This window comes from Triturus cristatus, chromosome 7 (genome assembly GCF_964204655.1).
Source record: "Triturus cristatus chromosome 7, aTriCri1.1, whole genome shotgun sequence".
NCBI classification, from domain to species: Eukaryota; Metazoa; Chordata; class Amphibia; order Caudata; family Salamandridae; genus Triturus; species Triturus cristatus.
Window position 1 is genome coordinate 1,177,268,476 of NC_140590.1, and position 25,567 is coordinate 1,177,294,042.

General features: G+C 46.3%; 1 protein-coding gene across 2 annotated transcripts in view; it reads left to right on the forward strand.

Annotated features, from left to right (window-relative positions):
* PKMYT1 (protein kinase, membrane associated tyrosine/threonine 1) overlaps positions 1–25,567 on the forward strand; it is a 272,843-nt gene that overhangs the window by 246,070 nt on the left and 1,206 nt on the right. The window contains exons 7-8 of one of the 2 annotated variants that reach the window (XM_085618491.1): positions 2,613–2,711; positions 3,176–3,214. In XM_085618491.1, the coding sequence (XP_085474617.1) occupies positions 2,613–2,711; positions 3,176–3,214 (138 nt within the window). The remainder of the gene's footprint in view (positions 1–2,612; positions 2,712–3,175; positions 3,215–25,567) is intronic. The other variant, XM_085618492.1, reaches the window with a different exon arrangement.

Genomic DNA, 25,567 nt, shown 5'->3' on the forward strand with positions numbered 1-25,567 from the left:
TGTGCAAGACGGTGGGTACCATTCGTTAGTGGCAACTAAATCGGGCAATGCTGAAAACGTTTTTCAGAGAGCGAGGTCCTCTTAAACAGATTTGTATTCTTCCAGCACAGCCAAAATATGTAATATCTAGCAGGGCATCTGATAGATATGCAACAAACTCTAGATAACTTGGTTCTAGACCGTTGCCCACTTTTTTTCCCCAGTTGCACGCATTCCACCATACCACACAACACTCTTAACAATTGCAATAACATGTCCAAACAAACCCTAGTAATCCCATCTGATTCATTTATCTCATACTCCACACAAGCTGCTGCTGTAGCAGCACCTTTTTACAAAGCAAGGGCGAAGTTAGGCACTCAAGTTGTGGAACTTGGTGGTTTTGGTTCCTGAAGCTTCATAGTTTTCATAATTAAACCTCCCTTGACACTGCATTAACATCACTTGGAGTCTGAGGAAGCCAACATCATGTACTTGCTGTGCACCAAAGGGTAAGAGCTTTGCTGTATCATGATTCACGAAAGATAGTCTGCCATTCTCGTCCTTTATCCAATCAATGATTCAATTGCTAGTTATTCATCAAGTAAAGGAGCCATCTAGTCTGGAGGAAGAAAACAGCTCTATATTTAATCCTCTCACAAATAAAAGGTATTGTAGAATGCTCCTTTGTTTGATGTCCGTTTGGGCTAATATTTTTTGTGACATCATTAGGCATAGGGCCCTTTTAAGGAACGTTTTTCCGCTTTGTCAGATTACTTGAAGACTAGGGACAACACTCTTTAGGGTGTGACAGACATAGATGTATTTCTCAGACTGTCAACCCATCCACTCTTTACACAGCATTCCAACAGCTAGGTATATCCTAAATACATTCTGAATAACAAAAGAGCAAGCCCCCTTTGAACTGATGGACAGCTGATTACTTATGTAACTTCCCCTCAAAGTTGCTTTCTTACGTCTGCCAAGGATTAGGGACATTAAGACGCTGATAAGTAAGCTATCCTCTGTACTTGAGTACTTCAGAGTGTGAAATGTTCACTTTGCTGATGACAGGTGCTGCAAAGATCACTAATATTTTACTAAAAGAAAAAATGCTACTTAAAGCAGTAACATTGGATGAGTACTCAAGAAAACGTTACTCTTCTGTACCTGTAAGTACAGTTGATGGCATATTCCACCCTTGCCTTAAGATACCAACAAGGAAGAGTATAACGAGAAACAGGACATCAAGGACCCTGGGGTTCATGGGACTGAAGATAATGAAGAGAATGATCTAGCCAATGAAGTATGGTAGGATTTTGTGGTCCACCTAGCAGGAGACAAAACACTCCCCAAAGTAGACTTATGTTGATAGACAGTGCTTTCTGTATTATTTTAAGGAGAATCCCAGTAAGTCTGCAAAGCCCATCTCGACTTTAGATTATGTACTGCAAGATAAACTTAAATGGAAGAAAGGCCCGGCGACTGTTCATGCTATAGTCTCGTTCCTGAAGAAAAACTATACCCAAACTCCCAGTAGTAGTTACCGTCCTACCTTAGAAGAATGTTTCTCGATTTCTATCTGGATAACTTGTTACAGCCATGTGGGCAGGCTTAGGCTTCTTAAGGTAATTAGCCCCTTGTTGAGAATCTCATGTGGCCTTGGGATATGTGCTGTTCCTTCTTCAGATGGGCAAAGAGTTGCTCACAATTCCATAGTGGTATGGCCTGCCACCCCAGCATAACCATTCAGACTGGCTGCCAGTGTTCCCTACTTTTAAGGCTGGTCCTTCTGTGGATAAGGCCTCTTTCCTTTTGGGGTTCATATCTATTTAGCCATTTTTTGGCGAAGCCAGGAATCTCTTGATCTACCAGATGATTTGGGGTTTTCTAAAAGATTACCCCTCATTTTGAAAAATGTCTTTTGCTTTTTCTTCTTTGGTTTCTGTATTAAATTGAATAACTTGGCCTCCAAACTGAAACAGTTTCTTCTCTCATGCTTCCCCTTCTGGTCATAGTTCAGAGTCTGTGCAGTCTTTGTGGTGGCATCACTGAAGCCATATTTCACCTGAAGCTAAGTCTGTATTGCTTTATTGATTTTTTTTTTAATGAAGTGTTTATGTAGTGCACTACTCAGTCAAATGTTGATACCCACGTGTCAGGAATAGGTGGGTCAGGATAGGTAAAACTACTGGCCCTAGTGACACATGCACTGGTTGACCTTATTCCCACTTCCATCAGACGCTGCACCAAGATTGCTCTTGTGTGAGTGGTTGTTAATGACCTCCACCTGGGTGGATAAAACCTGCAAAACTGAAAAAAATAAACGGACTTCAACTTTTTATCCTTGGCGTGTTAGCCAATATCGATCTCTAGGCAGCAACGTCCTGGCCTTGACAAGTACTTGCATTATTTTCACTTAATGCAAAACTAAAGTGATGTTGCTTGCTTTTTGAACTGTTGGGGTATTCTGTTCAGGTAAATTTGTCGCTTAGGTTTAGTTTTTCTATTAACAGCTTTTTAATGTGTTGCTCTCTGTTTTAGTTTTATTCACTGCAATTGCTATTTTTCATGCAAATGCTAACCTATATATACATTTGCATTACCTTTGCTTCTCCTTATTTCCTCCTCAGCAATCCACAGTCTCCAGATATCAACAAACGTCCTTCCATGGGAAGTACCTCCACCCCTCGGAACATTTCACCAGAACTTGCCGGTGCAGGCAGGAGGAGGTGAGGGGCTACATCAAGTAATGCAAACATGTTTATGCTATTATGTGGCCCTGTGGCCTTTATGGAGTGCCAGCTGGCATTTGGTGACGTGGCCATTAATCACACTCAGTTTGTGTTGTACGTTAACTGTTCTGAAGTAAAATGGATGGGAAGCTCATTGAAGGTTGGGGTGCCCAGTGTGGAAGCAGGAATATTTTTTGCTGGAAAATTTCCATGGTTGATGCGCTATCCGTACTTACGCGGACTACTGGTCACTTTGGTATAACTATATAGTTCACAGTCTTTGTCTTTCCTGAATATTTTACCCAATGATTCCTGACTCTTTCACCATCATATGTTACCTGAACAGATATGCTGCACAAACTCTCACTTAGTTTGCTATTAGGCTACTGAAAAACCTTCACAAGGATTGAAACATGCTGACATATATCGACCGATTCAGAATTAATATTCCTTTCTTATAGGAGACCGATCTTGGACCAGCAGGCTGCCTTTGCATGGAGGTGGGGTGACTATTTCTTTGCTTTGTGTAGCACATATTGTAGAGGAATTTCTATTTTTGTGTTGGCTATTTAGTGGCTATTTCTGTCACCTGAGGACTGTGGCTTATCTGGAGGGGAGGTTCTTTATCCAGGGCATGCTGAGCAAGCATTCTACCACCCTTTTCATGTCCTATAGCCCCAATGTGGACAACCAGCATTTCTGTCAGGATGATGGGATTGATTAATCTTGATTTGAAACTTGTCCAATTATTAGGGTTTGAGGCTTTAACATGACCCACGATTCTTCTATAGGCTTGTCAAATATGGTGTTGCGACCCTTATGTGCTGCATAAGCTGTGCTGCACATTACGAGTCTTCATGAGTTGATCGAGCTATGCCGGGTGAGGTTGCCTTCAACCAGAGAGTTCACATTCTATTCCTTGATGCATGATATGCTCTCTAGAATTAACTACTGAGAAGTAATGAAGGATGTATGTGCTTGAACTCATGATATTAAGATCCAGAAGAGGAATTTCTCGGACCTTTCCCATGTTCTATTCTTCATGCTATTACCTAATCCCACTTCAAGGTATGACCTCCTGTGCTTCCCTTTGAAGGCTTTTCTTGACGCTGTATTTCAGTCAGAAATGAAATCCTCCATTAGGCAATTTCAGTGAAATGAGAGTTCAGTTTCTTTGGATATCTAAGCAATCAGTGCTCTGATCGCTTTGAGATCGCTTAAACTGCCTTGAATCTGAAGTCTGGATCCTTAAGCAACAATATAAAGAAACTAAAAACCTACAGATACTGGAATCTCCAGAAAAGCTCCTGTTGGAATTTAAGTATATAATGGTGACTGGGAGGTATGCTGACTGGGAATGTCCGAGTTGCATTATAGCCTGAATGACCTGCCCATGCTGGGCTTCAGCAATTGTCTATTTGACATGGGGGATTACTTAAAGTGTTTACTAAATCATTCTTGGACTCTTACTCTTCTCATCTTCAACCGTGGAGTGAGTTGGATGCCTATTTAGAGGTGCCAACAGTGACCTGGCTGGACAATGTAGAGAGTTGGACTCTGCTACAAGAATTTCAGTGACAAAAATAGTGAAAGCTGCCTGTGAAATGCTGGGAGAGAGAACCGCAAAGAGTGATCGCATTTTTGCCCATTTTTATGAAGAGTACTTGGATATAAATAGCTCCACACTTTTTGGCAGTGTATAAGGCAGCGAGGAACAGTGAAAGTTTACCACCAACCAGAAAGCAAGTAGTCATGACAATATTTAAGCCGGGTAAAAGGTGTGAAACACTCTGAAGAAAGATTGGACGGTGCACTCGTTTCGGAGTCAAAAAAATGAAGTAAATCACTTATTCCATTCAAAAGTCCTTTTATTCAACAAGTTGTCCAATACTGGCACACAGCCAACGCGTTTCGTTCCCAATTCTTTGCCAGTGGGAACTTCATCAGGGCTCCTAAGTAGTTAAGCCACAATTAGCCTCAAGGTTGTAGAGCAAATATCAAGCTCTCTCCGGGCAAACAGTCCCAGTGGACTGATTTGTGAGAACTTCACTACTCACTTGTATTTTGTGAGAGGGAATTATCTGGAATCGATCGAATACGTGTTGCCTACAGCATAATAACCAGCAGTTACTGAGAGCTTGATATTTGCTCTACAACCTTGAGGCCAATTGTGGCTTAACTACTTAGGAACCCTGATGAAGTTCCCACTGGCAAAGAATTGGGAACGAAACGCGTTGGCTGTGTGCCAGTATTGGACAACTTGTTGAATAAAAGGACTTTTGAATGGAATAAGTGATTTACTTCATTTTTTTGACTCCGAAACGAGTGCACCTTCAAATCTTTCTTCTGTTGACCTTGATATAACACCCTTGGACGTCGGGTGTGGGAAGAGTCTGCACCATCATATTAATCACAACTATACATGGACTGGAAGTGCTTGACCTTGGTTTGGCGTTTGCTTCTTTTGGTGTAGTAGTGAAACACTCTGACTCCAATAATCTGGCCATTCAAATCCTGACAAAAGGTATAGTAAATCAGCTGCTCACTTAGGGTTCGTTGTCCTGCAATGTACAGCGCTCAATCTTCACACAAGATTTGCATTGCTCCATCATTGGTGCGCTGATCTTACTCCGGTCGAGTGCTTTCACAAGAAGGCCTTTGACTCCTTGGAGTGAAATATCATGCTTGGAGTAGTACAGTGGATCATAGGTATGTCAGAGGTTAGCAATGGGTCGCGCTACTTTGCACTACACCCACAACCCGTTTGTTGGGATTCAACTGCCACCTGCATTGGATAGGGCTCATGGAACATTGCTATTCGCACAGGGGTTACTTAAAGTGTTTACTAAATTGTGCTTGGACTTGTACTCTACTCATCTTAAACCCCAGAGAGTGAGTTGGATGCCTAATTGGAGATGCCCACTATAACCTGGCTGGATGATGCAGAGAGGCGAGCTCTGCTACAGTCAGTTCTAGTCCCTGAAATAGTTAAAGCTGTCTGTGAAATGCTGGGAGATGAGAGCCGCGAGGAGTGATGAATCAGGCTTGTGTCGGAGTTTATCAAATGGGTCATGCTACTTTACACTCCACCCACAACGTGCGTTAGGCTCAATGGAGCTATTTTAATTTCATTCATAAATACACAACAAAATCAGTTTCTCAGAAAGTTTTTAACAATCTGAGCACTTTACAGGTCAAGACCATCCATATCGCAGTTCTTAGTTGTGCAGTCCCCAAGTTGCTTCTTACTCTTTGGGCACATCACAGAATCCCCTCATTCCTGTGTGCCTATGGTGGTGTGGCAGCTGTTTCTCCCTCATCAAATCTGTAGTTATTCTTCCATGGCCCCCAAAAATCCCTTAACCTGAAAAGGCCTTTTCTCATCCCTCATGCACTGATCCATGCCAGAGCACTACCTAATCTTTATAGAGCATAAGACATTCCTCTAGTCAACCCATACCTTTGCTATTATAAACTGCAAGGATTACAGGGTGAGTTTGTGCCTAGTCAGATCAAAATTATTTGGAATACCCGATAAAGTGAAAAGTGGAGTTAGGGATGATTGTATGACGGAACCACGCATGCGATTACTTCACATGCCTTAACAATGCGGTCTTTTTCACGCTTGTCCTTAAACCCTTTTTTTTGTTGTAAAGGCTCGATTGGTAAATGGATATGCTTGGTAAAGGTTATATACACCCCAGCCCTAAAACCCAGCCCTGAAAACAACCCCAACGCCCCGCCTGAGCCCTAAAACAAATCCCAGCCCTAAAAACTGCCGACCCCACCCTGAGTCCTAAAACCAGGCCCCAGCCCTAAAATAAATTACCCGACCCAAGCCCTAAAAACTACCCTGACCCCTCCCTGTGCCCTAAAGCCCGGCCATAAAAACTACCCCGACCCCTCCCGCCCTGAGCTCTAAAATCCAGCCCTAAAAACGAGAGAAAAAAATACTCAACAAACCGTTCCTTTCATTCTCGTCCGGGTAGGAAGTCCCTCAAGTCTCCAACACCTCCCACCCCTGCCCATTCGCTCCGTATCTAGAGGGCCGACTGCCTTTACCACCTTTACAACGGAAATCATTGTAAAGGCATATGTGGTAAAGGAATATGCATGGTAAAGGAATATGCGTGGTAATGCTTGCATTGTAACGCCACACGAAGTTTAGATCACGTTGTTAATGCCGTTTCACGTTATGGATAGCTCTGTCGGAAGAACTTCCAATAGTTCTGTCACCACCTCATATCAGTAGGCTCTTGTTATTCTTCATGTCCAAGTGGTTTGGAGGACAGTGTCCTATCCCTCCCAAGATTTCAAGTACTTACGATTGACATATTTAACTTGCCCGTAAGTCCCTAATATATCGTGTAGAAAATAAACCCATGAGTTGGAAGTTAAATGCCACCTTTGAACTGCAGTACCTACTGTGACATCCACACAGTGGGCCTGTAAAACATGACTTAAGAAGCATAAAAACCTGCTGTCAAATTAACCCTTTTTGGCATGAGGGAAACTCTACTTTTAAATATTAATAAGTTATCTCAAAGTATATCTGGCTGTCACAAGGCAGGGTGCCTGATACAATTTAAGTTGTCATGTTCCTCCAATGGCTAGTCCCAAAAAAACTATTTTCACGGGCAGGGCTGGAGCTGAATCCTAGACAGTGTCAAAGTAGAAATTATAAACTTTAATCTGTAATGTTTGACAGGAAATGGTTGTTAGTCATTCAAAGACTATTTTAAATATTTTGTAATTCAGTTTAATGGTAAAGTCAGATGTTTTATAGATATTTAGGAAAAGTGGCTTTTAGAAAGTTACATTTTATCTGCGTTTTCTACCTAATTTTTTATTTAACATCTGGCTTGAAAGAACCCCATGGAGTTCTGCTCTCAGAATTGTAATGTTCTGTGTTGTTTTTTTAAATACACATTTCAGTGGGTAATAAAGGCAGCAATACAACTGCACAGTGGGTAGAATATTTCAACCATTGCAGTATAAAGGATAGGAATGCCGACAGCAGTGATGTATTGAGTTAAGTTTGCTGTGGTATGAGTCCAAATAAAAACACGTAGGTCCAGCCAGAAAGACAAATGGTACGATTTATAACAAATATAATATAAGCAGGTCCCAAATTTCAGCGAGGACCATGTTAGACTTGGGGGTCTCTAGTTGGCACAGGTATGCACTTGTGACAAATAGGGACCCTCTCCTCTAGTCAGGGTAAGGGGTACACTCCTAAAATAACCCCTGCTCACCCCCTTGGTAGCTTGGCAGGAGCAGACAGGCTTATCTCAGAGGCAGTGTGTAAAGCATTTGTGAACACATACAGTAACCAAGTGACAACACTACAGATGGACACCACACAGGTTTTATATCAAAAATAAGAATTCTTTATATAGATTTACCACAAGACCATTAAACGACAAAAAATACGCAATATTGTTACTTAGATGATGATAGAATTTAGCTTAGTTCTCTTAAGTTCTTAGATGCGACACTTTAAGTCAATGTACCTTTTAGATGCGACACGCAGGGCAACGAAAGTGTTGCAACGATGTTGATGCGATGAAGTTTTTGGTGCAAAGAAATAAAGACGTGAAGATCTTCCAGATGCGGCACACTTCTCCGATGTTGCGAGAAGACTTGACTCGATGCTTCAACTGCAGCGGCGACACACTTTACGCAATGCGACGACAGCGGCCTTGGCAGCGACACTCTTCTCCGGCGTTTGCGAGACGATTCCACTCGATGCGATCTTGCAGCGGCGACACCCCTTTACGCGATGCGACGACAGCAACTCCGTCGGCGGCACGCTTCTCCTTGGATGCGAGGCGCTTTTCTTGATGTGGTGCAATACGACAACTACGATGGCTGCGATGGCGATACACTTCGGCGTTGCGAGACACTTCCTGGATGATGCGAGAGGCTTCCACTCGATGCGATGCTGCAGCGGCGACACACTTTACGCGATGCGACGACAACCGCTCTGACGGCGGCATGCTTCTCCTTCTTGAGTCGCGCTTCCAGCTCCTTCGACACGCAGTCCCTCAGAAGGCCCAACAACTGCAGCAGGCACTTCCAAAGAACTCTGGGGTGCTGGGGGCTGAAGTCTGTTGTTCCTGAGACTTCAGCAGGAGGCTAGCTCTTTTCCAAGCCCTTGGAGATACTTCACAAGTTGAGCAAAAGTACACACAAAGTTCCTTTCATCCTTTCTTTGGCAGTAGGCAACCCCTGCATGCCAATCCCCCAGTTTCAGGGATAGTCTTTCCTCCGTTTCTTCTTGGTTCCTCTCCTCAGCAGAGTTTCTTCTTGTTTCCCAAAGTAATCTAAATTCTTGGGATCAGGGTCCCAATACTTATACCCCAAAATCCTTTGTCCTCTGAAGGCAGAGGGGCCTTTGCCTTGTTCAAACCAGTTCTGGTCAGTCCTGGCACTTTATTTACCTGACTCCTTCTTTCCTTTCAGAGTGCAGGGCAGAGACATCAGACGCATCACAGGAGGTGGGGCCAGCATTGTGGAGGGAAGGCACAGCCCTATTCAGGTCCCAGGTGCAACTCCTCCCACCCATCTAGATGCCAGATCTCTCTATTCACCACTGGGACACCTCACCCTGTCTCCAGGAATTCCCCAGCCCTGTCACTCCAGCTCCAGACAAGGAATACACAGCCTAGCAGAGGCAGGTTTGAATGGTTAGACAAGAAAATGCCTACTTTCTAAAAGTGGCATTTTCAAGCACAGAATGTTAAAACCAACTTCCCTAAAAGATGTATTTTATCATCCTGAGTTCAGGCATACTTAATTCGAATTTCTACCATGTTCCCTGAGTCAGTTAGGATTATAAAATGTAATAACCAAACTGCCCATTCTGGCCTATGGAGAACAGGTAGCCTTGCAATAGTGAAAAACGAAAATGGCTATAATTCACTATTAGAACATGCCACACACACCAGGACATGTCCTACCTTATCCTTACAATGCACCCTGCCCTTGGGCCTACCATAGGGGTGTCTGATATGAAGGGAAGGTTTAGGGACTAGCAAGTGGGTGCACTTGCCCAGTCAGCATGACAGTATCAGACTGCATGCAGGCTCTGCAATGCCAGACCTTAGACAGATTTTTACAGGCTGCTTCTGTGGGTGGCACAACCAGTGCTGCAAGCCCACCAGCAGCATTTGGATTTACAAGCCCTGGGCACTCCTGGTACACTGTACTAGGGTCTGACAAGTAAACCAAACCAACCAATCATGGAATCAATAATCATACATTAATTTACAATAGGGAGCACTTGCACTGTGGCACTGGACAGCAGTGGCACAGTGCCCTGAGCAACTAACACCAGCAAAAATACATGAGGCAACAGCAACAAAAATGGAAGGGAGACCCTCGCCAAGGTGCCAGGTCTAACAGACCATATCACTGCGCCCCAACAATACTGCAGAACAGAAAACTATCTTGCATAACAAGCAACAAGAATGTTAAATGTACTTAAGTAAAGAAGAAGCCTGGGGTAGAGGGGGGAGGTTGACCTAGAGATGCCACCCTCATGCAGTGAGGCGGGAGGGAGTAGATTTGTCATATAAAGTTACACGAGACATCCGCCTCAATTCTAAGGAAGGGAGACTAAATATTGGTAAATAAGCCTACTTTGTCTTGCAGTCTATAAATTATCTGTTTGCAAGACTTCACTGTGTACATTTCAGCCAACCATTCGTCGTGTGTGAGCACGTGCATGGACCGCCAATGTTGTAAAATGCATAGTTTGGTCATGGCTATAGCATTTGTCAGCAGTCTACGTTCATGACTCGTGAGGTCAGGGAGGTTGTGGGTGTCGTCTAGCATGATTAAGCTTCTTGGCAGTGGGAGGGTTAGCTCCAGGACAAGGCCGAGCATGGTTCCCACTTGGGACTGCAAGCAAGAGATGGCAGAGCAATCTCAGAGAATATGGGTTCTATTGCAGTCAGGCTGGGTGTATCTCCATCATTGTGAGTGGTGGAGGAGACCTGAAGTAGTCAGTTTATGGAGTGTCCAATTTTGAATAGTTCCAGGTACAGTTTAATAGGAGAAGCTTGGCTATCTCATGGTCTAGCATCCAGAGTGTCATATAAAAATGCTTTAATTCCATACATCGCCAGGTCTTTGATTGGGGCAAGCAGAACTCTTCCCTCGGGATGGCAAATGTTTCCAAATCCCCATCATGGAGGACATTGTCCAGGGTCAGTATCCCAGCAGTTGTCCATTCTCTCCACATTATCGGCTGACCTCCCACCTGGATGGCTGTTTTATTCCAAAAGGGTGTCTGATGGTGCAGTCAAGCATGGCACTAATAGCTTGGGGGAGTGATTCAATGACCTTCCTGTAGCCTGTACTATAGGGTTCATCCTCAGTGTAGAAGGCAACTGATGGTGGTAAAGGAGATCAAATTCGAGGCCGCAATGTCCATGTCGCATTTCAATCAAACCCAGAAAAGGGGACGGGGCGGTCTGCCTCAAGCCACATGGAGGACAGTTGAGGTAAGTGTAGGGCATTGCAATAGTGCTCAGTGCAAGGTACCCCCAGCCCACCGCTTCTCCTGTCCGTTGTAAGCTTGGAGAAGTTCAAACGTAGTCTCTTGTCACCCCAGATGAAGGCTTGAATGCCTTTGTCTATGTCCCTTAATACTGGAATCTGGACTAAGAATGTCAGCATTCCTAGAACATTGGTAGAATGGGAGGAGGGGGTTACTACAGTTTTAACCACTTATGTTCACCCCCGCAGTAATAGGTTAAGATTGTGCTACTTCAAGTAGTCAGCATTGGTCTTGGCACTGAGGGAGGTCTAGGTTATTTGAGACCATTCCTTCCAGGCCTCTAGTAGTAGGAATACCTAGACTCTTGAGCCTTTGCATGTCCATTGGAATGGGTACTCTGTAATGACCGTCTTCGTTATGATGCGCAACATGGGCAGTGTCTCACTCATGTCCCAGATTATTTTATAGCCTGAGATCTTGGAGAAGATCTTAGAGAATGGCCGGGTGGGACTTGTCCAGATCCGTGAGCATGAGCAAGACATCGTCCTCATACACCAATGTTTTTGTCATTCCTATAGGAGTAGATATCCCGACTATCTGGGGAGATTGGGGGATAGCCATTGCCAAAGTGTCCTTACCCAGGAGAAACGGTAGTGGCTAGAGGGGGCATCCCTGCCTGGTACCTCTATTCACCGTGAAGGGTTCTGATCGTAATCCTCTGCAGTTGACCTGGCAAGTGGGCGCAGTGAATAGCCATAAGACTTTTGCAATTAAATTATCCCCAGGTCCCATTTGGTGAAGGACCTAAAAGATTTAGCCTCATTCTATGCCATCAAATACCTTCTCCCCTTCTAAGGATAGGGCTATTGTGACCTCTGGAAAGTCTTTGGATAGCAACAATCGGTGGGCCAGAGAGCGGGGGGTGGTTAAGGGAGGATCATTCCATCCCAAGTCCCACCTGGGTACGACGACTTGGGCTTGGGATAACCATTTTGAGGCAACTAGCCAGTATACTCACCGGATTCTTAACACCTGTGTTCAGAACTGAGATCGAACGATGACAGCCACAAAGTAGGGTATTCTTGTCTAGCTTCGGCAGGACTGTAATCACAGCCTTACTGAACCTGAGCAATAGGGACCCCCTCATGTTCTGCCACCTAAAAAGTGGTTTGAAGATGGTCCACTGTGTCGTCCCTAACCCATAAGTAAAATTCCCCAGGTAAACCATCTTCCCTAGGGGCTTTGTTATACAGAAGGTTGGAAATGGCTTGTGCCACTTTCTCTTTAGTGATCTCCCCCTCCAAAAGGACTATGCTGTCATCTGGGCAGTTTATTGTTAGCAAAGAAAGCCTCTACTCTGTCTCTGTATTCTTGGACTTCGGAGCTATACAGATTTGTGTAAAAAAAACTCCAAAGGCATTAGCAATGCCCTGCAGGTCTCAAAATTCTTGAGTCGTTTCTAATGCCTCGGATGGCCACTGCGGCTTCCAGTTGCTAGAGTTGTGCGGTCAGGAGTCTGCCTGCTTTTTCTACATGTTTGTTTTGGCAGGCTTTCAATTTATAGAGCGCAAATTCCGCCCTGGATGTGTATAGGAAATTGAGGTCCATTTTATCCTTTTCCAGGGCATGTCTGGCCCTGGCAGAGGGTTTCTTTGGATATGCATCAGTGGGGGCCTTAATGACACTCACCAGGGCTGCATGCATCTAAGCTCATTGCCTGTTGGCCAGTGCCGCATCCCTCATCAGTTGGCCTTGGAGAGTGGCTTTGGTTGCTGCCCACAGGGTTTGGGCCGAGTTCACAAGCCCTTATTATCCTTCAGGTAAGTGGTCATGTGGGAATTTAGCCAGGCTTTCTCATATAGCGGCATGTAACGCACTACGTTGAAACACCAGGGTTTTCAAATAAATGTCTGCATTCGGAGAATGGTCGAGCAAGGAGCACTCAAGAATGGCACAAACCAAAATTGTTGGGAAACTGGATGTGATCTCAAGAAATAGTGTTAACAAAATTTGGAGCCGTGCAACGCTGAGGACCAAATATTAATTGTCTGTTGGTTGGAGTAGGCACCAGGTGTCCACTAATCCATGTTTGTAGAAAAGATTGCATAGGAGGGCCCTATCCCTATTGTTGTGTGGGTCCATTGGGCCGTATGGGTCCACAATGGTGTCAGTGTCAGATTCCAGTACCTGCCTATCACTGTGTGGTAGGTGTTGATCTCCGTGAGGGTCCTGATCAGGTGGGAGAGGAAGGTGGATTTTGGCCATTAGGGGCATAGACCGAACCCACACTGACCTCTCTGAAGCCGACCCTGATATTAGCAGATTTCATTGCGGCCTTCTTTGTCATCCCAGGTGTGAAGAACTGTGCAAGGGAGGGCCTTGTGAATGAGAATGGCAAGGCGCACTTATTGGGGTTTGATGCGGCAAAGTGGGACAAAAGTAAAGGCGGGTTTGGTAGGGACCCTGCAACTATAAATTGTTCCCCCCCCCCTTTGTTTGACAGGGTGGTGACTTAACTACATCATTTGTGCCATTATGTTTGGTTTTACTTGTACTTTCACCTCTTTGTACAGCGCTCTGATACCTGTTAGGGTCATGTTCGCGATTTTCAAAACTCTTCAAATAAATAAATATAAATGACCTTACCCAACCAATCTCTTCTAAGTTTCTCCATGTCTTTATCTTTTCACGTTTCACATAGTTTGTCAGCCCATTCACATTGAGCATAAGAAAAGGGTAAGGGGTCAAGCGCCATGCCATGATGGTGGGAGGAACGCCTCATGTAGAGCGCACGGTGTGGTGTGGAGCACAATGGTAGAGAGGCAGTAACTCGCAGGTCTACGATACGGCAGAGGAAAGACCAGAGAAGCAGCATAATTCAGAGCATCGCCTGAGGGGAGTGCTATCAATGGGAAGGGTGAGACCTCTATAACATATCCAATAAGAACAAGGAAGTGCTGTGGGTACTTTGCAGAAATAGGGAGTTGTATCTATAGGCAATTGTGAGGTTGTGCGCTGCGTTTGTGGCTGAAAACGGCAGGTCTACACATCTCTAAGAGCCATGGGCCACAGTACGGTACTCCCGATGGCCAGAAGATTAGGGTCATTAATCGCCAATAAGCAGAGAGTGAGACAAAAAGGGATCAAGGATGGGAAAGGTCAGAGAAGCATTCAGGATGTTTGCCGAAGACCCTGCGGGCCATCGTGTCCTTTGGTGGGTGGGTGGTGGGGGGGGGGGCATGGCCAGGAGTTACTACGAGTTCTAAGGATACCGTGGATACACTCAGGCAAGATCGGGGAGTGCAGATCAAGAGGGGCCCGATCGGAGGCATTATGCATCTAATATCATGATGGTCTTCCTAAGTATAAAAGGCATAATGGAAACCAGTAGTCCCTGGTCAGCGCCTAATGTGCAGTGGCTATGCTGGGGTCACCAAATGAGTCCAGGAAGTGGGCTAGGGTCCGCTGGTTCATGAAAGTCCCTAGAGCACCTGCGACATAAAGGCCGATTCCAGAAGTTTATATTTGATATCTCACTTCTTTAGTTAAGGGCATAGATCCAAAAAGGCCTGTCACTTGGCATTCTCTTCTGGATTGAAGTCTGTGAATCCGGACACCATCAATCTCGTAAGATCTGTGTTTGTGTCCCTCCAGAGGGATTTGACGAGTGTGGACATGTCACAAGAAGCAGGGTTTTAGAGGCCGGTTCTATTTCCCCACCCCCCATTGGTGGATGGAAGTCTGGTTCGAATCCTGTGCATTATTTGCATTTCAAGAGGAGGAGTAAAAGACAGGTCAGCGATACGTGGTACAAGCTCGAATAGAAAGACCTTCACATCGGTCTTTTCCATCTTCTCCGGCACTCTGTAGAATCTGATATTATCACAGCGGGACCAGTCTTCCAGGCCGATAAGTTTCCGTTTGATGTTCCATATTTCTGGGTTTATAGTCTCCCACCTTTCCAGCTTCTCCGTCACAGTGAGACATTAGTTCATAGCGTCCACTTTAGAGTGAAAGACTCATGTCATTTTTATGTTTCCCACATCTTGGGTAAGGTCAGTAATTTTTGAGTCCCTGGTGAGTAGGTGGGCTCCCATTGAGGTAATTTCCCTGAGGATGGTATCCAATGGTGTGATTTGCGGAGATTGCGGAGCAGTGGCAAAGTAGTTTTGCAACTGCTCACCACCTCCGTGAAGAGCAGTTGCTGAGAGGATTTGACCAATGCCACTGGGGGATGAGGGGCAACCAGAATGCTGAGGTGGGATGGGCGGTAAGAGACAAGAGATGTATTCCCTTATATATTGGTCAGTGATACAGGAGGTGAGGACACCACAGCAGCCGTGTCTCATATGTAATGTTCAATAGAGAAGAGTGGGTTGGTCTGCACAATTCAAGTGTGTAGCAGAAATGCCCAATGTGTATGGAAAAAAAGGAAGGTGGAACAGTGTGAAGAAGGTTCATTCAAAGATGTGGTTACAGGGTTCTCATCATGGTGTGGTGGTCCACGACTCTCCTTTGTTCCAGAAGCGACTATGGGGCGTGAGCAGGTCTTCAGCAAGGTCTCCTACTAAGGAGGCAAAATGGGATCTAGACCTTTTCATCCACAGTGGTTTATGTGGGGTAGGTGGTTCCTCTGCCTGTAAAGGGTGGTGGGTGACCCTAAGAGCCATCCCAGTGATGTTCCAGGTTGGCAGTGTCTTCGAGCAAGTGGTTTAGCTAGGTCCGAACAGTGATTTGCCCTAATGCGCAGTGAGGCTTTGGGGGATCCGATGAGTCAGTCGATGGACCGGTCGTCAGCCTTGGGAAGATGGCTGCATGCAAATATGAGATCTGTGGTGCAGTCAATCACTGCCGTACAATCATGTCCGGGGCAGGCTTTTTGTACTACAGGCGACCAGTACTTTGGGTACCTAGCAAGTCAGTCCCTGAGTGAAGTAGCATTGTAGCATGCTCCCCCTTTCGCCGGAATCAGGTAATCAGACTGTGCGGTCCATCGTGAGGAATGGAGAGGCTGTATCACGGTACTTGTGTAGTAGAGCGGCCTTAAGGCTGCGGTCTAACGAATGCTGGAAAGTCCAGAGAGGGGCAGAGCAGAGGAGACTCAGTCTAGAATGGCCGGTGAGAGCTTTTCTGTGTGGTGGCAACATCTCAGTTTGACCCCACGCCCTCAGCATTTGAAGGAGCCTGTAATGCTCCAGCGCCACCTCCAGAGAAAACTGGGTGCACTAAGGGTGGGGAGCAGTCACCGGCGTCAGTTGTCGGCTACTACCTGAGGTATCGTGGAAAGGGCGAGGAGGCACCGAGGCAGTCTCACAGCATGCCCAGATTATCGGGAAGCAGTTCCCCACCATCTCTTGGTCTCAAGGACAGCAGAGTCTCAGAGCACTGGCCACGTTTTCTTCCCAATCGGGCAAAGACTCAAAGAAGAGCTGCCATCTTGCTCTGTGGCATGACTCCGCCTTCTGTGTTGTTTTGATCTTTCTCAACTACTTCATATCCACCTGCAGATTGGAGCGAGTGTTTGTAGATTTGTGTTCAAGGCATACGAGCTGCAGATTACAAACTGTGCATAGATCGCCATCTGGTGTTGGGCCCGGATGTTGCAGTTGTTTTTCTTTGGAAAGTCTTTGGAAGTCTCGAGGTATGTGACTCCTCCTTTGGATCATATTGCGCATGGGCTTCGGCTCCATCCTCAGATTTTTTTTCCCCCTTCGACGGTATTGTCTTGATCGCGTTCTCCACACTCGACGCGACTCTCAACAATCGAAGTCTTCGATTCCGGTCGTCGACGAAGGCCTTTCGGGCCTACTTGGGCTCCGGTCCTGGCTGATGGAAAGGACGCCATTTAAAGAGTGTCCTCGATGTGGGTCGAAGTTTCCCCACGCCGATCTCCATGAGGCGTGCAACCTCTGCCTCTCTCCAGAACACGAGGCAAGGGACTGTTCAGCTTGCGCCTCCTTCCGATCGAAGAAGACGATCCAGGACCGACGAGCAAGTAGAACAATGGCTCACTCGTCGACTTCGATCCCCGACGACATCTTCATAGATTTTTCCGGAACAGCACACCGAAGAGGGCCTCGTCAGCGCCTCTGAAGCTGACGACTCAGACGTCGAGGACATCACTCCGGCACAGAGGGGTGCGAGTACAGACGTCGACCCTAAACCCCCCTCCACGCCATTAAAAAAGGCTTTGGTCATGCCTTCGGGCCTAGGTATGCACCAAAAGACTGCTTCCCATACCTCGCCTCCGGGTCCGGTTAAGAAGCCCATCAAGCCTTCAGGCAGCTCGGGCTCGAGCCAGCCTACCCTTGGTGCCGAAAAAATCTAATCGACACCGGCACCAAAAAAGAAAAGGCCCCTTTCCTCGTCCGTGCCGAGCTTGACACCGAAGCACTCTGCGCCGAAGACGGGCACCGGCTCCTTCACACCAATAACACCCTCGGAGCCGAGCAAGAAGCCGAAAAGCCTCGACTCCCAAACCTCGAGGCCGAAACCCACCTTGGAACCGAGGAAGTAAAAAGACACTTCTAAACCCCACAGTTCCAAACCAAGAACCAGTGCCGAATCAACACCTATAAAACACACGGCTCTTACACCATAGGCACCGAAGGATCTGCCCCTTACAGAGGAATTGTTTCGACCCGATCCTTACCAGAAAACCCTCGTAAAGGATCCAAAGACTGTGCATTTGACGCTTAGCACCAGAAAAAGATCACTGGACAAGCCTGCAACAGCTCCACAACCAAAAAGGAGAGACTTTGCCACCTCTCCTTTGAGGATTCCTTCTCCTCCTCCACTCCCTCCTCCTCCTCCTCCACCCCATCATTCTCCCACACCATCTCCAGATGAAGACGATGATGATATTATCTACGACACAGGGGACGGGGCGGACAACCAACCAACAGGGGACCCTAATCCTACAGGCTCCCCAGACCCGTGGGACGACTACAACGTCCCGCAGGACGATCTTTACCCTTCTAGACCCTCCCCCCCCCCCCAGAAGACACCATGGGCTTTACCCAGCTACTCCATAGAGCTGCCCACTACCACGGGGGTGATCTCCACACAGACCCCGTAGAGGAGGATTTCCTCTTTGATACATTTGACACTGCACAGAGGTCCACCTCAATTCTGCCCATGCTTAAAGGGGTTATTAAGCACGCACCAGAGGTCTTTAAAGACCCCGTTAGGGCCAGGGTCATTAACCCTCGCATCGAGAAAAATATAAGGCCGCCCCAACAGATCCAACCTACATTAAAGGCCCCGCACCACTAGACTCCCTGGTAGTCTCCAATGCGAGGAAACGTGCCAATTCCCAGGCATCAGGTGAGGCTCCACCGCCAGATAAGGAGTCTAAACTCCTGGATGCCTCTGGCAAGGGGACAGTGTCCCAAGCGGACAACATATGGCGCATTGCTAACACCCAAGCGCTCCTAGCCAGATATGACAGGGCACATTATGATGAGCTGGAGTCAATAATGCAACACCTCCCCGACAAATACAAACATAGGCCCAATGAACTAATTCAGGAGGGTAAAAATATTACTAATACCTCCATCCGTTGTGCCCTCGATGCAGCTGACACCGCCTCCAGGGCAATAAATTTTAGCGCCCTTCTGCGTAGGCATGCCTGGCTACGCATTTCAGGGTTCAAACCTGAGGTTTAGAGTTCCATCCTCAGCCACCCTTTTGATGAGAAACACCTGTTTGGCCCTAATGTCGATGTAGCCCTAGAAAAAAGGAAAAAGGACACAGACACGGCAAAATCTATGGGAGCCTTTCAGTCGCAAGCTCCCAGGCGCTCCTTTTGCCGTTCCTCGTTTAGAAGCACCACCAAAGGCTACTCCTCCTATAGCGCCTTCACTTCCTACAAGGCCCCTACCCAATCCACCTTCACTAGGGGTTACCAAAGAGGCAGTTACAGGGGTAACAACAACAAAGGCAGAGGCAAAACTAACACCTCCCGCTCTGCCTCTACCCCCACCCAGTGACTTCCTTCCACTCCCCCCAGACTATTCCACTCCAGTCGGGGGCAGACTCCACAATGTCCTTCCTGTCTGGGCTACCATCACCTCAGACAGATGGGTGCAACAGATATTTCAATCAGGCTACTGTCTAGAACTAACATCTACCCCCCCTACCCCCCCCCCCAACCATTCCACCCAAACAGCGCCCAATGTCACAGGAACATTTGTCACTTTTAAAGCAGGAGATGATCTCCCTCCTACAAAAAAATGCAATAGAACCAGTTCCTACACAACAAGGGAGTTTACTCCCTATATTTTCTCATACCAAAAAAGGACGGCTCTCTAAGACCCATTCTGGACCTCAGACCCCTAAACCAATACATACACTCAGACCACTTTCACATGGTCACACTCCAGCGGGTGCTTCCTCTGCTCTCCCAGGAGGACTTCCTGACCACCATAGACCTCAAGGGCGCCTATTTCCACATTCCCGTTCACAACGCTCACAGGAAGTTTCTCCGATTTGTAATGGACGGTCACCACTACCAATTCAAAGTACTCCCCTTCGGAGTCACCACAGCACCACGAGTGTTTACCAAGTGCCTAGCAGTAGTGGCAGCACACCTTCCAGCCCGAGTGTTTATGCAACTTATAGGGATGATGGTCTCTTGCATATTCATAGTACCTCATGCAAGACTCCAGATGCGTCCTCTCCAAGAGTGCTTTGCACGCCAATGGAACCAGGCTCCGGGTAAATTATCAGATCTGGTGTTGGTAGGCGGTCGTGCCCATCGCTCTCTGCAGTGGTGGACCACCAAAAACCTTTCCAAAGGGCGACTGTTCCTAGAGCCGGTTCCTCAAATAGTTCGAACTGCGGACACATCGCTCTCCGGCTTGGGAGCTCACCTACTACATCACACCATGCAGGGCAGGTGGACACCTCAACAAAAGTTACTCCACATCAACCATCTGGAGTTACTAGCCATATTTCTAGCCCTAAAAGCCTTTCAAACACACGTTTCAGGCAACGCTGTCTTAGTCCACACAGACAACATGACAGCAATGTACTACATCCAAAAGCAGGGTGGCACACACTCTCTGCAGCTCTCTCAGCTAGCACAGACCATATGGAGGTGGGCTATACCTCAAAACATTTTTCTCCTAGCCCAACATGTCCCAGGAGTCCAAAACACCATTGCTGATCTGTTGAGCCGTCAGACATAACAAATCCACGAGTGGGAACTTCATCCACAAGTTCTTCAACCATTCTTTCAAATGTGGGGGCAACCACAGATGGACCTCTTCGCCACCCACGAAAACGCCAAATGCCCAAGCTTCGCCGCCAGATATCCATACCCATTGTCCAAAGGCAATGCGATATGGATAAACAGGTCAGGCAGATTTGCGTACGCTTTTCCGCCTCTCCCACTCATTCCATTAGTGGTGCGCAAACTACAGCAACATTCCCTAACTATCATCCTAGTTGCTCCGACTTGGGCCAGACAACCGTGGTACACCACATTGCTGGAACTCTCTGTAGTTCCGCACCAAAAGTTACACCTCTCTCCACGCCTCTTAATCCAGAACCATGGAGAGATCAGACACCTGGACCCAGCTCAGCTCAACCTTGCAATCTGGCTTGTGAAATCCTAGAATTTGGATACCTTAATCTTCCCCCAAACTGTATGAACGTCATTAAAGAAGCTAGTCGACCTACCACTAGAGCTTGCTACGCAGCCAAGTGGAAACGTTTCGTGATTTATTATCACAACAATAATGTCAATCCCTTAGATGTGTCTATCCAACACATCATAGGCTACTTACTACAACTATAAAGATGCAACCTAGCCTGCACGTCTATAAGACTACACCTTGCTGCCATAGCAGCGTATCTACAAATTAGACAGCATCTGTCACTCTTCAGAGTACCTGCCATAAAAGCCTTCATGGAAGGCCTTAAAAGAATAATTCCCCCCAGAGTGCCACCCTCACCCGTGTGGAAACTAAACATCGTTCTCACAAGACTAATGGGGCCTCCATTTGAACCTCTACATAAATGTGAGCTTCAATTTTTAACATGGAAAACGGCCATACTTCCCTCAGAAGGGTCAGAGAGTTACAAGCACTCACCATTCAAGAACCTTTTCTGCAAATGCATCATAATAAGGTTGTTCTCCGCACTAATCCAAAATTCCTTCCTAAAGTCATTTCTCCCTTTCACCTCAATCAATCTGTGGAACTGCCCGTATTCTTCTCGCAGCCACAAACCATTGCAGAAAGAGCTCTACACACCCTAGACGTCAAAAGAGCTTTACTCTACTACATCGAGAGAACACAACCTTTTCGCAAGACCAAACAACTATTTGTGTCTTTCTCACCACCACACAAAGGCAACCCCATCTCCAAATCTGGGATAGCTAGGTGGATTGTTAAATGCATCCAGATTTGCTACCACAAAGCAAAACGAATGCTATCTGTTCCCCCTAAAGCCCACTCTACACGTAAGATAGGGGCTTCCATGGCATTTTTAGGGAACATCCCCTTAGATGATATCTGCAAAGCAGCTACATGGTCTACGCCGCACACTTCCACTAAATACTATTTTGTAGATGTGCAAACTAAGCAACAGGCTAGTGTGGGCCAGGCTGTCCTCAAAACACTGTTTCAAATAACTGCAACAGATACTGGTGGTCGCCGCTAGGAGGGGGTACTGCTACACAATCTATGAACAGTGTTTAATCTGCAGCTCATATGCCTCAAACGGAATATGCTACTTACCAGTATGAATCTGTTCTTGGCATTTAGAGCTGCAGATCTACACACACCCACCCGCCTCCCCGGCTACCTTTATCTGTTCCAGTTTATCTTATTTAGATACAACACACATGGGCATCTTTCCTGTCTCTTACAAAGCTCCATCATTTCCCCGCTGGCGAAAAACAATCTGAGGATGGAGCCGAAGCCCATGCGCAATATGATCCAAAGGAGGAGTCACATATCTCATGACTTCCAAAGACTTTCCAAAGAAAAACAACTGCAACATCCTTGGCCCAACACCAGATGGCGATCTATGCACAGTGTGTAGATCTGCAGCTCTACATGCCAAGAACAGATGCATACTGGTAAGTAGCATATTCCTTTCATGTGTGCCGTCTGAATAAATGGGGATGTCTGACACTACTGCCCGTAAGGCTCTCTTCACATTCTGTTCTTCCTGCAAGAAGAAAAAGTCTACGTTGATGAACCTCACACCAGGTGTATTTACTTCTTGCACCCAGATCATTTCTCCAAGCTATGTGAGATTTGTTACACTTCATTAGCAAAGAGGTTACAATCTTCTTTTCAGAAGAAAAGTCTTTTTTTCTTCGTCTATATATAAGAAGTGGCTTCTTGCTCTAGTGAGTTCTGAATCGAAATCTTAGGTGGATATACACTGAGTTTCATGTTAAGGCTCAGACTTGTGGTCCGTCAACTTCCTAGCTCCCCTGGTGTGCCCTTGACTCCTGCCTCCTCTGCTGGGATGGCTTGCAGAGAACTTAAAAAGGCCACTTTCTCCACTGTATGAAATTCCTTTCCAAAAAAGCTAAGTCCTGGTCTCCACCATCATTTGTTAAACTGGTCTTGAAACAATCATCTGCTTTTTTAGCTGGCTGAGATTTACTGTGAGTCTTTGACCGGGCAGTTGCGAGTTTTTGCTCACTCTGTTCCAGTACAACCTGTTGCTTATCAGTCAATGTCTGCATTCTTGATGGCAATTAAGGTCTGTTGCCTTCAGTCTTAATCTGTTGACCCTTGGTCTGCTTATAGCATTGGTTGTCTCACTGTGAGTAGCCAATACATTGCCTTCTGCAACATTTAGTGCTCTACAGTTGGTTGTCTCACTGTCGGCTTTTGTGCCATCAGTGGGTTTGTCAGCTGCAAGACCGTTGGTTATTGGCTCTTATTCTCCAGCCATGGTTGTGCTAACTACATCAGTGGCCTTAACTGATTCACCACTGCCATGTATAGTTATCTGCTTGTACCTCCTATCAGTGGAACGGTTCAGCCACCAGACTTGATTTTAAAAGACCCTCCTTCGGTCCGCCATGGGAAGGATGATGAGTATGATGAAGAGGAGGAGGGTGATAAAGAGGAAGCTACAGGTTTTTTTCAGCAGTGATCACCTACATGATTGGGGGCAAATGCGCCTCTAAAGATACAGGTTGTGCCCTCTCAAAAGACCCCAGACGAAGAGTACCAACAGCATTAAAAACTCTGTTGACATCCATGTTACTTTCATTCTCCTTTCTTATTTCACCACATAACAGAGGATACAGCTAGTCCGCATATCCCTCCTTGAGCCAAATTCCTGTGGAGTTTTTTTTTATTTATTTATTTTTTTAAATCGGTTTATTTAACATAAAGAAATTTGGTCATGTTATTCAATCTCGTTCAGTTATCTCACAAGGTATACGTGCATCAGTTTACACAAGCGTCAGTACGTACTGTTCAAAGTATAAGGCGGAGTTATATTACATACATTGTAGGTCACACTGTACAGTGGTCTTCTGGGGAGGAAACAACTGGTGGTTCACATATCCCCCCCCCCCGGTATGCATTCCACTTTGTCCAAATCGATAACCATTTTTTGGGGCACCCCCGTGCAACATATACAGTTTTCTCACGGACCATGCACCAGTCCATATCTTCCTTCCATTTCTTTAAGGTGGGAGGTGCAACGGCCCCCCACAGTTGCGCTATGTTGCGCTTGGCCACTGTCTGCCCAAGCGTGACCCACAACCTCCCGTGTATGGGTAGATCTGTGGGCTCCCACACATTCAGAAGGCATCTCTTTGCCTCAGGTAACACGGGCACACCCCACTCATTACTTTCAGCACGCACCGCCAGCAATTATGAATGACTGGGCAATCCCAGAGCACATGTAGGAATGCGCCCTGCGTTCCACAGCCCCTCCTGCACAGCCCGTCCTCACTACCGCCCATGTGGATTAATTGGGTACCAGATAAGTAGACTCTGTGCAACACCTTTAGCTGTATTAATTTCAACTTTGCAGAGATAGCCACCTCCTTAGGTGAGGAGAGTGCCTCCTGCCATTCCTCATCATCCATCTCCAAACCATCTCTTGCCCATTTCTCCCAGAGTGCTGCGAGGGGATCAGGAGTGTGGTGGATGATCTTTTTGTACGTGAGAGATATACATTTGTCGGGCAGATGTCCGTCTAGCAGTCTATCCTCGAGTGGGGATGCCTCAGGGATCTTCGTGCCGGCGCATATGGTGGTCTGCAGGGCATGTCTGATTTGCGTCCTGTGGAGTTATTAACTTTATTACAAAGCATGATGAGTGCTGTCTCTCGCCACCCCACTGACCAGAGTATGCAGCACATAATGATGCACATGGGCAACACATAGTAAATGGTTATTTTCAGTGTTATTGAGTTCATACGTATGCTGCAGTGTAAACATTGACTGCTCCGCTTTCCCAGCCCAAATATGCAGAGATCCCCTCTGACACCTATCAGAGGCTCTGGATCCGTGAAAATGGGCCTCTGCATAATGGTGTTGTTAACTCCCAAAAGACAGGCTCGGGGTGCTTTGTGGGGCAGTTAAAAGTAGAGGGCACTAACAGCAGAGCCTAACATTAAGAGTATCTTGGAGTCTTGTCGAGAGAACTGTCCGCTCCCCTTGGCTAGCATATCATGAGATGTATCATTAACACATTTTGTATCTGGCCAACAGTTAGCGAGGAAAGAGTTGGAGTAAGAAGGTGGTTGAAGGAGGCAGATGAGGGCTGACATCAAAAACAATTAGGGCATCACAGAGAGATAAACCACAGTACACTGTTCAGCGCATGCTATTAAAGACCAGAGAGAGGCACGGAGGTAGAAATGTACGACTTTCCTTCTCTTCACCGCAGTGTCTGTCAGCCCACTTGTTCACCATTCCTCTAACAGAGACATATGCATATGTTCCCATTGTTGAGGAGGGAGTTGGACTTCTAACCTGTTTCCCTATGTGTTTGAACTTCTAAGAGAACAGTAGATCCAGTGGTATGGGTATATTGTTCCAGAGAGTTTGGCCTTGATACTCCCCCAGTACAGTATCACAGCTTTCTGCGTTTCATTAACTCGCTCTAGGTTCTCTAACTGGTCATGGGTAGAACTCTCATTCTGAATGCAGGACACATATTTGTGCATGCTTCAAGATTTAAAGGTCAACTGCAATAAAACATTTGCTGGATTCAATCATTATAATTAGCAGGTAGCTGGCACTATAAGGGGAAAACCTACTTTCGCAGTGCAGGTCAGTACAATGGGAAAACAATATTTTATTGATGTTGCATGTCATGTCCGACAAGTATTGTAACTTTAGGTATAGGCAGTT